Genomic DNA, 14,181 nt, shown 5'->3' on the forward strand with positions numbered 1-14,181 from the left:
AGGTCTGATTTTGCAGGCTAACTGAAATTTGATAGGGTGGGGGAGTGTTCAGAAAACCAGTCACATATTCTTCCAGCCTGATGAACTCTGTTGTTGTTGTTGTTATCGTCATCTTGAAAAACAGGGGTATCAATAGCATACTCATCACACACATGTTGACTGGAAGGAAATGTCTCATCATTCTGAATGTTTATTTAAACATGCTGGTTCATGTTAGTGGTCACCTCAGTGGGGTCCAATTCATGGAAAGAAACACACCCACAAAGCACCACAGACCCACCTCCGGGTTGAACTTGACCTCTCTCTCACACACACACACACACACACACACACACACACACACACACACACACACAGGGTGAAATACTTAATTTGGCCTTTGGAGAACACGATGACGTATGTCATTTGAATATAGGCAAAAACATGATTCGTTGAATCACATTACATTCCACCAGTCCGCTACTGTACATGTTTGATGATTTCTGGCTCACTGAAGACACACAGCTTTATGTGCCTATGTGAGCAATCACCTCTTGTAAGGTGACTGACTCCAAACGTTCATTGCATGCAGTTCCCGTCACAATGTCCTGTCAGGTTTGGAAGCAATTTTGATTCACAAGCCATGGAATGTGTCTTCGGTTCCTCTCAGTCAAGATCTTATTCTGACCACAATTATAACTCTAACATGTTTTGTGGCCATGCGTGGTAAACCAGTGCTTGTAGACACATTGAACAGTCCGCCACGAAACACCAACAAATCCAACAACTTCACAAACCATATAGCCATGGACACAGCCCTTGTTTGTCAGTCCTTAAATTTACCCATGCTAACATACGATGTCCACTGGAAACATAAATGTCTCACTGATGACTTCTACTTCCCTGTACTCACATAGGGGCAATGCTAACGAGGTTAAGCATGTGACGCGATCACTGCATCATCTGTAAAGGCTTAATGATTCGCATGTGCGTGCGCAATGGGGTGATTAATTTTTTGTCCTGTAAGGTTACACTATTTTTGTGTTCCAACTCAAAGTCAAAATTAATATAAAAGAATATATGTATGTACACCATAAAACAAATCTGATGAAAAAAAAGTACTCAGATAAGTGTCTTGAATTTACTAATAATTCAGTTTTTTTCCAAAATAAATTCTTACCAGGCTGCTTTGGAACTGAAGACATCATTATCCCATGTATTGTTGCAGCAGTTGCTACAGATACAGCTATGTACAAACTTGCCATTGTCAGAATAGTTAATTTTTCAAGTTTGTCAGGAGTCAGTGGCTCCAGGAGTGGTAACTGCAGTGTACTATGTAACACATTCAAATCGTTCTCCAGTAAACTCAAACTGTAAAATATTTTATATTTCATATTAGTTCATAAACTACAATTTATAAAAACTTCCAACATGCTGAAGTAGCTTGGGTCAGCAACTTCTGTTAGTAGAACAAAAAACCAGACTATGTTGCAAATTATTATTTTTTATTCATTTGATGACTAGTGTCAAGGTGAGACCCATGTTCAAATCATCACAACAAGATTGAAAATGGCATTTCTGAAGATGCCAAATGTGTGTACAGTTTTGGCATCTTCAGGAATTGATGATTTGAAAATGGGTCTCGGTCCAAAACAAGTCACCGAATGAATAAAAAGTAATGATTTGCAACATGGACTGGTTTTTTGTTCTACTCAATAATTTATAATTTGTGCAAGTCCTCAATAAATTAAATTTAAAATGCATTCAAAATAAAGTTTTTTATGTATAGAATGTTTGCCATACGAATGAAGACTGTTTTTTCAATATATTCTCCAATAGATTAATCAGAATACCTCTAATAATTACACCAAATATGAATACTCGGTATCATTTACAGTATCTTACAGAAATACAGAGGTGGCAAATTACACTAAAACACACCATCAAGTTAATTATGTGGAGTAGGGGCTGTGTAGATTAGATTTGAATTACTACAGGAGCACATCAAAATTAATAACTTAGCAACAACTTTCAAACACTCAATTTTTGCCCCTGATGGGAAAACCTCTGGATATACATGGTCAGCATGTGGGAGAGAATATTGAGGGACACAGACTTTGAGTCAGGCTGTTAAGCGTGCCTAACGGTACAGCATCTGCTCACAAAAAGCTGGAAATCAAGTTCTTCACAAAGTGTTCAACTGTTACTAAATTTTGACACCCTAAAGTATAGGTTGTAGCATAAGAAAGAATAGCTCTATTAAGAACTGAAAATCTACTTTCAGATATATTTTTTGAGCAATAACTAGCTTTTAGCCTGTGTGCTGCAGCACTGAGCACAATACAGGTGGCATCCAGGCAGTAAAAAAGCTGTTTAACTCTCAGAGCATACTCATTTAAAGTGTTTTGCCATTTTGGTTAATAATGTTGAAATATTCCACACACTAACAGAATGTTCTATGAAGTTATGTATTTTATCACAGCGTGTATGAAGAACATGTCTACACATAAAAAATTGTTTGTAACTACTCTTACATCACATATGCATCACAGTCAAGTAATTCCTTGTGTACACTGGATTCTGATAAATGCATGTCATTTTGGAAAACATATGGTGAACAGACTGTAACAACCTGAGTAATGATTATAGCTAGCTTACAGGTAGAATGGTTAAACAGTATGGTCCTGCTGCTTCTCATAGTGTGAGCTCTGTCAGTCATTGCTAAAGATGGCAATGCCCTGGCACATGATTATTACAATACTCTGATTGCTTACTTAAGACATTAATATTAGAAATAGGAAGTACTATGCATACCAGTATGAAAAATCTTCTGCCCATACAATAATGGTTTGCAGGGAGGAATGATTTCACTACGAGGTGCTATCCAAAATTTTCAGGACTGGTGCTGCCATCTGTTGAAAACCTTACCTTTGGACTAATGGTCACCATTCACCCTCGAAGTAGTTCCCATCCGCACGAACACACCGGTCCCAGCACTTCTGCCACTGGTCAAACCTTTTCTGGAAGTCCTGTTCCTTGAGGGTGTTCATCTCCGCCAGTGATGCTTCTTGACTCCTCTCTAGAGTGTCGAACCGACAGCCTTTCAACATGAGTTTCAGTTTTGGGAATAGAGCGAAGTCCCAAGGTGCCGAATCTGGTGAGTACGGAGGGTGGGGTACAACCACCATGTTGTTTTTTGCCAAAAAGTTCCTGGTGAGCAAGGGCGTGTGACAGGGTGCTTTGCCGTGATGTAGCAGTCAGTTTCCTCGACGCCGAAGTTTGGGCCGTCATCGCTACACGTTTCCATGGACCCGTTGCAAAATGTCACAGTAGTACGCAGAATTCACTGTTTGGTTGGGTGGGACAAATTCTTTGCGCACAATTCCCTTGGTGTCAAAGAAAACGATGAACATGCTCTTCACTTTGCTCTGCACGTCTCGCTTTTTTTGGGTCTTGGAGAGCCCAGGCTCTTCCACTGGGATGAATACTGCTTTGTGTCTGGGTCATAACAGTAAATCCAGTTGAATCATTGCAAGGGTCTCCATAGTACTTTTCCCGAGATTCGCACAGAATTTGTTACACACACACTGTTCTGTTCCCGGATCCATCGTAAAATCGCCACACACCAAACACAGAGTATTACGGAAATCGCTGAGGGGACACAATATGTCCTCACAGCTGAATGCCACTCCGTACACTGACTCACCAGATATTCAGCTTTCACCACCTAGCAGTGCAATGATCTACTACTACTACTACTACTACTACTACTACTACTATCCAGATGGCAGCACCAGACCCGAAAATTTTGGATTCCACCTCCTATAATAGCAACATGAAAATAATAATAAATTGTAGTTCACTAGCCAGTGAATCAAACTAAATATTAATTGAACTCTTATAAAAATAGTTCATTGGTTACTAGAAATTATCAATTTAGTGTCAGATCCAAAAGAGACTCACAGCCTTTGCCCACTGAACGTATCCATGCAAGAGGGATAAACTTACCCCCCAGAAAACATTTGACCCTCAAATTCTTAGTATGGCAACAAACCCTCTCCTGGGTACACCGACTTGTCTCAGCATTGGCTGTACGGACGAAGAGACTTGCTTATTCGTGTGAATCTGAGGGCTATGCCAGCTGTACAGCAGTTACTGCCAAGGTCTCTCTCCCTCGACAGGTCTGAGTGCATGAACCAGATGGAACATGTCCCACAATGCCCCATCTCTCCCACATCCATTCCCAAAGTATGATGTGATCCATGCCGAGAGGTGTGTGGCTTGGCTCTGAGCAATATGGGACTCAACTGCTGAGGCCATAAGTACCCTAGAACTTAGAACTACTTAAACCTAACTAACCTAAGGACATCACAAACATCCATGCCCGAGGCAGGATTCGAACCTGCGACCGTAGCGGTCGCGCGGTTCCAGACTGTAGCGCCTAGAACCGCTCGGCCACCCGGCCGGCGAGGGGTGTGTGGCACATGGGAAGATGTATTGTGAATAGATCCTCAGGGATACCAGGCAACCTGCCTGAGTAATTAGCCTTGAACTGCACGGGGCTTTGCTAGTGTCGACCTGTATTTCCTCAAATCTTGTGGGACCAAAATGGTAAACACAGAACACAAAACAAAAACTGACGGACTTGATGAGACCTCAAGCACCCAAGCATCAGGGCTTTTGGGGGGGGGGGGGGGGGGGGGGGGCGCACGGAAGTTTTCTTTTCGGCAGAAGGGGGGCCTGACAAACAAAAGTTTGGGAACCTCTGGAGTAGACCATTAAAAAGCAACACTGGCAGCCACATCAAAATCTCAATCATCATGTGCAAAGTGCATCATTCAAGACTATGTTCTGCTTCCACGGCCCAGCCAAGCACAAAAATGCAGTACTCCTTACATCGAGGATTTAAGCTCGCATCGGGACAGCACGCAGCAGGGACACCGCCAGCCCAGAAGTGATGAACTTCACTAGAGCCACTGCCTTTGTCGCTGTCTAGTCCACCAACCACCGCTCTCTTCGACAAAGACAATGCGCCCCCAGGGACCAGACTCTGCCAGCTCAGCATGTCTAGACTGTCATTGTTTCATTGACTGTAACTAGGAACATTCACTTTTTCATTACTTGTGCTCAGCACAGACTTAGCATTCATTCACGACAAATGTGCTCTACAGTGGATTGTCTGAACTTTAATTTTTGTTCTACCAGTTATACCATCCAGCAAGCGACTTCATTATTCATTATCTGAATATGGTACCTGTTCTTTCGGACATGTACCAAAGAACAGATAACATTGGTGACCTTGCAGCTCTCGAAGAATGAAATTACAATGAAATCCCAACCATTAGCTGCTTACAGGTGTCCCCATTGATATTTATCAATGCCTGTAAGCAGTTAATGGTCTAGATTTCATTCTTCGAGAGCTGCAAGATCACCAATGGTATCTTTTCTTTCAGGCATGTCCGAAAGAACAGATACATCTTCATATAGATAAGGCTTACCAGCCAATTATCTTCTTCAGTGCAGATGCACTCACATTGCTCAAACTCTTACGGTAATCGGTAGATTGACTGCTGCGAGTAATGAGTATAGTGGCCAGGGCCACTACAAATGTAGTGTGTGTGGACAGTAAGTTGGAAATGTGGGTCTCATGGGGAGCATGCCAGAGATAAGTCCCTGCAGTCGCACTATCCTCTGTGTCCTCGATGGCTCAGTCGGATAGAGCGTCTGCCATGTAAGCATGAGATCTCGGGTTTGAGCTCCAGTCGGGGCACACATTTTCAACTGTCCCCGTTGATATTTATCAACACCTGCAAGCAGCTAATGGTCTAATTTCATTGTAATTTCATTCATTATTTATTTTCCAGTTACTGACTTTTGTAAGACTGTGCTGTTTACCACAGTGTTCAAGATGATTTGCCACAGTAATTTTTCTAAAGAAGTATTTAATTTCTATGGTGCTAATTGATAAGTTTTGGAAGACACTTCAAGAAGCATCTTTTGCATTGTTGTTGTTGTTAATGTTTAGTTTTATGCTCAGAACTATGTGCATTCATCGTTTTCCCAGTTTAGATTCAGAGTATCAATTACATCAGACATATTATGTACTGTTTCTCCATGAGAAGCTGGCAATTTGTGCTATGGATGTCAGGAATGACAGGAAGCATGCACTACCCCCACATTAAGACTACCAAGGTGAAAGGCAGGGTGAGGGGAAGGTAGTGTAGCCTCCTTGGCACAGTGCTGGCATTGTTACCCTTATCCCTAACAATGTTTGCAGTAATATTTTGTAACTGGGAGCAGCTTAACATTGGCAGTGCTCCGAGATAAACCAAGATCTTTCAGCTAGTGCCAATTTTCTCCACTTCTGGCAACACCATTAAAATTATCCGGTTATTGTGTACAAGCAGTACTGCAGTCCCTGTTTTTAGGATAGCAATTATCATCCACTAGTCAACATCACCCCACAGCATGAGGCACTAGTTCAGATGCTCTCTTTGAGAGGATTGGGTGAAGGGGGGGAGTACAGGCCCCATAATCAGAAAGGTCTATCTGGAGGGGTATCCTGAGGGGATGGGAACAGCAGACTGGATTGGCTCAAAGCAATAGTGACCCAAATATCTCCGTGGGAGGAGGCGAAGTTTCTGGTGAAGACAGCAGCTGAACCAGCTGAACTCTTCAAGGCTGCAGAGATATTAATTTGGATACTGAAACTTCTTAAGGATGCTCCTCCAAAGACTTTGTTTCAGAAAATATGTGCACAGAACCAGAAGGTTTCAGAGAACTAGAGAGAAATTAGATGGAAGGCTGTATCTAACAGCCAAACCCTTATGGCAGAAGTAGCTGATGAATTCCTGAGGACGATGCAAGAGCAGGACCAGGAACTGTATTTAGCAATCTTGCACATTACTGGCAGGATAATTAAAGACATTGGAAATGATAATGGTGGCAAGCTGATGACTACAGGTGTTACAGATAAACCTCCAACACAGTAAAGGGACAAGGCCACCCTGAGTCATCGTCGGAAGACAGGAAGTGGACATGGCCCTGATCCAGGAACTCTATTTATATAAAGGGGGTGTATCGGGTATCAGAGGAACTGGGCTTACGTGATTTAAGCTAGAAATCTAAAAAACAACTACAGAACATACATTTATGTCCAGAATTGAATTCCTTTCATGCCAATGATGGAACTTAGTGACTATCACAGGATGAAACAGCATTAGCAAGGAAGCACAACGGGAAATTGTATTGGCCTCAGCTTACATTCCTTATGAAGCCAGTGCTGCTTCTTCCTAGGAATTGAGGAGAATGGTAAACAGCTGCTTACAGCTTAATGAACAACTGTTTGTTAAGAAGCAGCAACACAAACACCAGAGGTGAGTACTTACCTGAATACCTATTGGAGAGCTATCTAGAGGTCTTGAATATGGGTAACGAACCGATCTTCAAGAACAGATGAAGGGAAGAAGAAATTGAGGTAACTTTTGGGTTCATTTTAATAGGCAGTTATGTCAAACAATGGCATGTAGCAATGAAGCCATCCTTATCTGACCCCATGTTTATTGAGGTTGAAATTGGTGTTAAACAGACTATGATCTATGGGAGTCCTATGAAAACTGATGGAACTCATCTAGGAAGGACCTAAACTCACACTTACTTTAAATTACAAGTTCGATAATAAATCCAGTAGATTTACAGGAAATGGCTCATAAAGTGACATCTGCCATTGTCACCTCATACTTAAAAAACTGTCTCATAACCAAGAAGAGAACAACCAGGAATGTACCTTGCTGGAATACAATCTTGAATGGCAAAGAAAGCGCGTAAGAAGACTGTTCAGCACTGCAAAATACAACATTGTGATGAAGCAAGCGAAACTATCATCCTGGAAGGTTCAGCTAAAGACAGAAGGCACTCTAAGGAGACATGATGGTGGGTAAACAAGAACAGCAATTGAGACACTGGATGTGCTCCTCAATACTCACTGCCCTCAATGCACTGTGGCAGATAACACAGACCTCCCTGGAAGGTACTGGTTTACAGGTAACCAAAGGAAGAGCTGGGAGTCTGCCAAAGAAGGTGTTGATTTAAAAAAAAATCAAATGGGTGGGTGGATGTTTCAACCAGTCAGGTCACTAGACCCAGCTTTACTGCAACCCAAATGACAGGGATTAATTAATTTATTAGGAAGAGGGTTTGGAGTCAGCTTAACAGCAGGAGTCATTCTTATCTGTTGGAGAACAGTGAAGGTAGTTTTCATTCCAAAGCCAGGGAGAATTAATCATACCAAGGCTATGGATACAAAACTAACCAATCTGTCCTCCCTTCTCCTAAAGACCTTAGAAAAACTGGTTAATGTGCATGTTAGTGAAAGGAGGTTAACTGAGGTTCCTCCACATGGAAACCAACACACATATCAACCAGGCAAACCATGTGACACAGCACTTCAACTTATTGGGAAGGTGGAAAAAGTTCTGAACTTCCATGAAATTGCTCGCTACATTTCCTCTATAGCGAGAGGGCCTTTAATAATATGACTTTGGAATCTATGGTTAGAGATGCAGAAGAACATGCTATTGGTGATGAATACCACCAGAGAATGTCCCCAAGGAGAGGTTTTGTCCCCACTACAGTGGAACCTATTGGTCAATCAATTCACCGAAACATTAAATACTAGAGCAGTGGTTCTCAAAGTGTGCGCCAGGGCGCACTCGTGTGCCCTAAAACATTTCAGGGGCTCCGGAAAGGCTCAAAATCATGAAAAGTTCAATTTTTACTTTTTTGCGTTTTCTGAATCTGCAGACTATTACCTTTTAATAGATATATAATTTATTCAATTCCGAAGACTACAACTATTTTTAAATTTTTTTTTTGAAATGTGTTCTACATGGGCGTGACCCACTGTGGCGCTGTTAAACTGCTGTCAAATGGTGTTATTATTAACATCCGTGTTCATCAGGTACATTTTAGTGATGTGAGATAAAGTATGTGTTGTGGCTAACCTGTGATGGTTCAATATATATCACTGGTGTGATTGTCGATTGTTTCATGTTTATTTACTCTGTCGTTATCTCGAAAATATTCGTAATTAATTCTGTTTCTTGAGTCTCTGTTTTGTTGAAGTATAATAATGAGTAAAAGTAAAGTTATTAGAAATCCTCTGAAGGCTTTTAAGAAAAGGAGAAATGTTGGAAAGCCAAAGGTATGTGTTATTACTGTAAACAATAAAGACAATAACCAAGTGAGTGAACCTAACCTCTCAAGTACACCTGCCCATAGCAGTCAAAGTGGGAAAGAAAATACTTCACAGAAGAAGCTTGGTTCAATGAGTGAAAACTATGAATGTTTTATGGGCGAATCGGATGTGAATGAAATATTTGATATGTCGGTTCTCAAAAAGTGTATTCACGGAAAAACTCAAAACCCCAATGAAAGTGTAAATAGTGTTATATGGTCGAGAATCCCCAAGACTGTATTTGTTGGAATAGAAACACTTCACTTTGGTGTGTATGATGCTGTTGCGACTTTCAATGATGGCAACATTGTAAGGTGCAAGGTATTTAGAAATATGGGAATGAAGATAGGTTCTAACATGGTACGAGCGATGCTTGCTTTAGACAAGGAACGCCTTCGGCCTGCAGACAGGGCTGTAAAGAGTCTAGAAATACAAGCAAGAGTAAACAGGAGGAGGAACAAGAGGAAGCTGGAGGAGGAGTTTGCAGAGGATGAAGATAATCCATCCTATGGACCTGGAATGCACTAAAAAGTTAATCCAATCTTTGTCGCTCGATTCCCAAAACTTTTATTTTCTCATACTAATTACATGTTTTCTAAGGATCTTCCAAACATATTTGTTTCAAACTTTCAGTAAATGTTACACAGTACCTTCTGCATAATTTAACACAGCCTTTTTCCAAAAAACTGTATATTTTTGAATATATAAATAAAAAATTGCAAAAAAAATGTTGTGAATTTTCATTACAATTGAAATAAAATCATCTTTAATAACTGAACTAAAATTTTGTAAAATCCCTGTGTTAAGTTGTAGCCCATATTCCAATAAATAATCTGTAAAAAGTTCAACTTCCTACCTCAAATACTTTGTGAGGAAAGATGTAATTTATAAGGGTTATTTTAACATTGCAAGTATAGGGCGTTCCGGAGCCCCTTAAGGGTGCGCCCTACAATATTTTAGGAAAACATATGGCCATATAAAAGAACATATAGCTACTCAGTTTTATCCATTTCACAACAGGTATAATATGGAACGAGTCCTTAAGTTATGTCGAATAGTTCAGTTTGCTTAAGAAATAAGGTAGCTTATTCTCCTTGCAGTGTCGACAGTATTCAGAATGTTTCATGCCGACTGTCTTCGCTCTTCCATTGCTGCTGATCTTAGCTATCTAACAGTAGCACCTGTTTGGGTACTGGGCAAAGGTATTTGAAAATAATGAGTGATGATAAAGCCATTGCTAGCCTATCGAGGTCATCCCTTACACCACCGAGAAGTGTATGGAATTCTAGGGAAAGTGTAATTCGCAGTAGGTCGAGAAAAATAATTATTCAGATGGCAGAATGCTGTGGTCTGGAGAAACAGAATGGTTAGATAATTTTCACATTACTACAATCATAACAACATGCCGTAGTGGGAGTGATTAATGCATTTAATAATGACTGTAACTGCATTTATAAATTCAACACTTCATCCATGGTAAAGTTTGGAGTGGCCAACACAGAAACTTATTTGATACGTTGCAAAAAAACTTGCAGTCCAAGACTGCAACCATGGACTGCAAGTTTCTTACAATATAATGCTTCATGGTCATTAATAATTAATAAATGCCTCACATGCCAATTTCTTCAACTCCTTGCACTATAACTGCACTACAACAGCATGAACTTAATTTCACAATTTTTGATAGAAATAATGTGCTTTTAGCGAACCCTTTTCACTTTTGTGTGTAAAATATAACTATCTTAGTCACTGGTCAGTACCAGGTGCACAGGCATCTGTGGATGGAAGATGACTAGCACTGGTTGTGAAATTTTCCTAACCACCCCTCGCCCTGTAGGCGCTGTGCAAATTATTTTCGCACGCCTCATTTCAAGCTTTCTTTCCATAACCGAATGGTATGAAACGTGTCACTCTTGAAATTTGTAAATAAACATTGAGTAAATCCACAGTGTTGTCAAGCATTAATGGATTTCTGGTGAGATAAAAATGTTCAGAATCAGGAGAAAAGGGTGAAAAAATATTTGAGGACTGACGGATTTTTCCGACGGACACTCTTACGGATATTATCTGATTGTGTCGTAATTTTGTTTAGCAGTTGATTTGACTATGGATGTTTTTCTTTTATGATGGTAGGCATGCTGAAATTGAGCCTTGTGTGCTACGCATGTGATCACGAGTTGTCCACAGAATTTGGAAGGTTTCTTGTTGTTCCCAATGACTGCAAACCTATTCCGCCTAACTCCAAGTGGAATTGCAACAGCATGTAGGAAGTGAATTGCATATTATTATTATTATTATTATTATTATTATTATTATTGGTCATTATGACATATTAAGGTACCGTGACAGTGTATCAAAAAATTATAAACAACATCCACAACCAGTCACTTTTTAATAATATTTTATTGAAAATGGATGCCTCCCTGTTGTCAATAAAATATTATTGAAATGAGAAACTGGGAGAGGAAATTATGTATGAGAGCTGCTTACTATTTGATCTCTAGCTATCCGTGACTAAAAGAATTTCATTTCATGTTCTTTGCTGCAGATGAGTAGTACATGTGAACATGATCATCATTGTTCATGAAGCCTTGCTTCTGAGCTTCATTTCCACTGCAGTTTAGTGATCTCCAGTGGATTCAAGACAGAAGCTTCCAGCAAGATTAACAGAACTTGAAAATTATCGTTGGCAGCACTGTTAACCCTTGGAGGCACAAGATTCCATGCCCAGAAGGAAAACATGTTTTCACTGGTGTGTGCTCCACATTATTGCAGAGCTTTCAGGTGATGTGTCAGTGAGGTGTCATGCTGTGCGTGGGGCTCATGATTTGTGTACAGTGTACTGCTTATTTTCAAAGCACTAGAAGCGAATCTTATATGCAAAATACAATCATATAAAATGGGCAGATTTCTGAAAAACAAGCACATGCCATCGAAGGAACTGATTCTGGAAATGAATAAATGCTAAGTGCAAGGAAAAATGCAAAAGAGCGGCCTACTTGTAAGTACAATGAAAGCTACTTAAGCTATAGTATCACTTGAGCTGGGAGTGAAGGTTATCCTTTCCCACTAGGCTTATTATGTGGGTATAAAATAGCAAATGAATCTCTGCTTATTAGTGAACTGAGCAAACATTTTAAAACATTGCATTCTTATTGACAAGATAAACCTGTAAGTTGTTTCAAGAGATGGTCTTAACAGCAAACAAGGGCAGCAAATTCTTTTAAAAGTGTAATGTCTGTCTCTGATAAAGTTTTGATTGCTTCCTACCAAGTACCTGAACTAATAGTAAAGAGTACGAAAACTCATATCATAGGCGAGTCACTTATTTTGTCTGCTTGCAAAAAAATGGGCATGGCGATGCTAGGAAATGAAGCAGCTATGAAAATAAGCACGATTCCTTTGTCGAACGATACAGTTAACAGGTGTATTATAGGAATGTCTACTAATATTGAGAAAAATGTATGCAGTAATAAACTCAAGCACTCAAACTTTGCATTGCAAGTTGATGAATCAACAGACATTACCAACCAATCACAACTCTTAGCATTTGTCGGTTTCATTAATCAAGATCAAATAGTAAATAAGTTTCTTTTTTGCAAAGAATTAAGTGTGTCTACTAAAGGTGAGGACATTTTCAATATTTTAAATAATTATCTTAATAAATGGCAGTTAATATGGAAGTCGTGTGCAGTCATTTGTACAGGTCACGCCCCTTCAATGGTAGGCTGTGTTAAGAGCATTATTTGTTTTGTGTAAAAATTAAAAAATTAAAATAAATGAAGATTTTATTGTAACTCACTGCCTCCTTCACAGGGAGGCCTTAATAGCGAAAACATTGGGAGAAAAACTGAGAGAAGTCTTACAGCAAGTTGTTCTTATGGTAAATTTCATTAAAACAATACCTGTCAAAGCACGTTTATTCGAAAAACTTTGTATGAATATGGAGTCAGAACACAGGCGGTTGGTTTTACACACAGAAGTCATGTAGTTGTCGAGGGGGAAAGTACTTGCATGTGTGTATGAGGTACAACAAGAACTTCGTGTTTTTCGAAGAAATGAAACATTTACTTTTTGCAACCTCCTTCCGAGTGGATTTTGGACTGCCAGATTGCTGTATTTGGCCGATATATTTCAGCAGTTCAATATTTTGAACACTAATATGCAAGGGAAAGAAGAAAATATTCTCACATCCACCAAAAAAATTAAAGTGTTTCACAGAAAATTACAAATATGGAAAAGAAAAGCTGTTTCAGATAACTTGGAAATGTTCCCATTGGTAAGGAGCACTTGGATAAATGAAATACTTCCAATAGTTATAGATCATTAATAAGTTTAAAAAAGAAACTGAGTTCATATTTTCCATCCCTCAATACAAAACAGTACGACTGGATTCGAAACCCATTCATGGAAACCTCAGGTGATTTCTGCTTAACATTAACAGAAGAAGAAGAAGAAGAACTGGCAGCTACATCTACTAATCATGGACTGGTGATTAAGCATAAGGAATTGTCTCTTGAAGCCTTTTGGATTTATATAAAAGAAGAATATTGTCAATATCTAAAATGACTGAACCTTTTACTTCAATTTTTGACATTATGTGAATTAGGATTTTCTGCCATCATTACAATTAAATGTAAAAAGAGAGGAACTTTTCAATGTATTGATGAGGAAATGAGAGTTTGTCTTTCAAATATATCTCCAAACATTGAAGAAATTGCGAGGACACATCAGGCTCATGTTTCTCTTAAACAGTAGGAAGAGTACACGTAAGGTACAGTTCATTTATTAGTTTTCTCTGCAATCTAAATTAATCATTAGTTTTATTGTATTATTTCAATTCAATACATTTCACTTAATAGCTTCTCTTGCCTTTCGTCTTAGCAGGGTAGGAGGTAACACGGCGCTCGGCCATCGCATTTGGGTGACAATTGTGCTTCATGAACACTCACATTTTTTATACAAAA

General features: G+C 39.5%; 1 protein-coding gene across 1 annotated transcript in view; it reads right to left on the reverse strand.

Annotated features, from left to right (window-relative positions):
• The window catches only part of LOC126248505 (protein purity of essence), a 446,891-nt gene that overhangs the window by 349,272 nt on the left and 83,438 nt on the right, over positions 1-14,181 (reverse strand). The window contains 1 exon segment of the mRNA XM_049949542.1: positions 1,160-1,350. Within this exon segment, the coding sequence (XP_049805499.1) occupies positions 1,160-1,350 (191 nt within the window).

The sequence above is a fragment of the Schistocerca nitens genome, chromosome 3 (genome assembly GCF_023898315.1).
Source record: "Schistocerca nitens isolate TAMUIC-IGC-003100 chromosome 3, iqSchNite1.1, whole genome shotgun sequence".
In the NCBI taxonomy this organism is placed as follows: Eukaryota; Metazoa; Arthropoda; class Insecta; order Orthoptera; family Acrididae; genus Schistocerca; species Schistocerca nitens.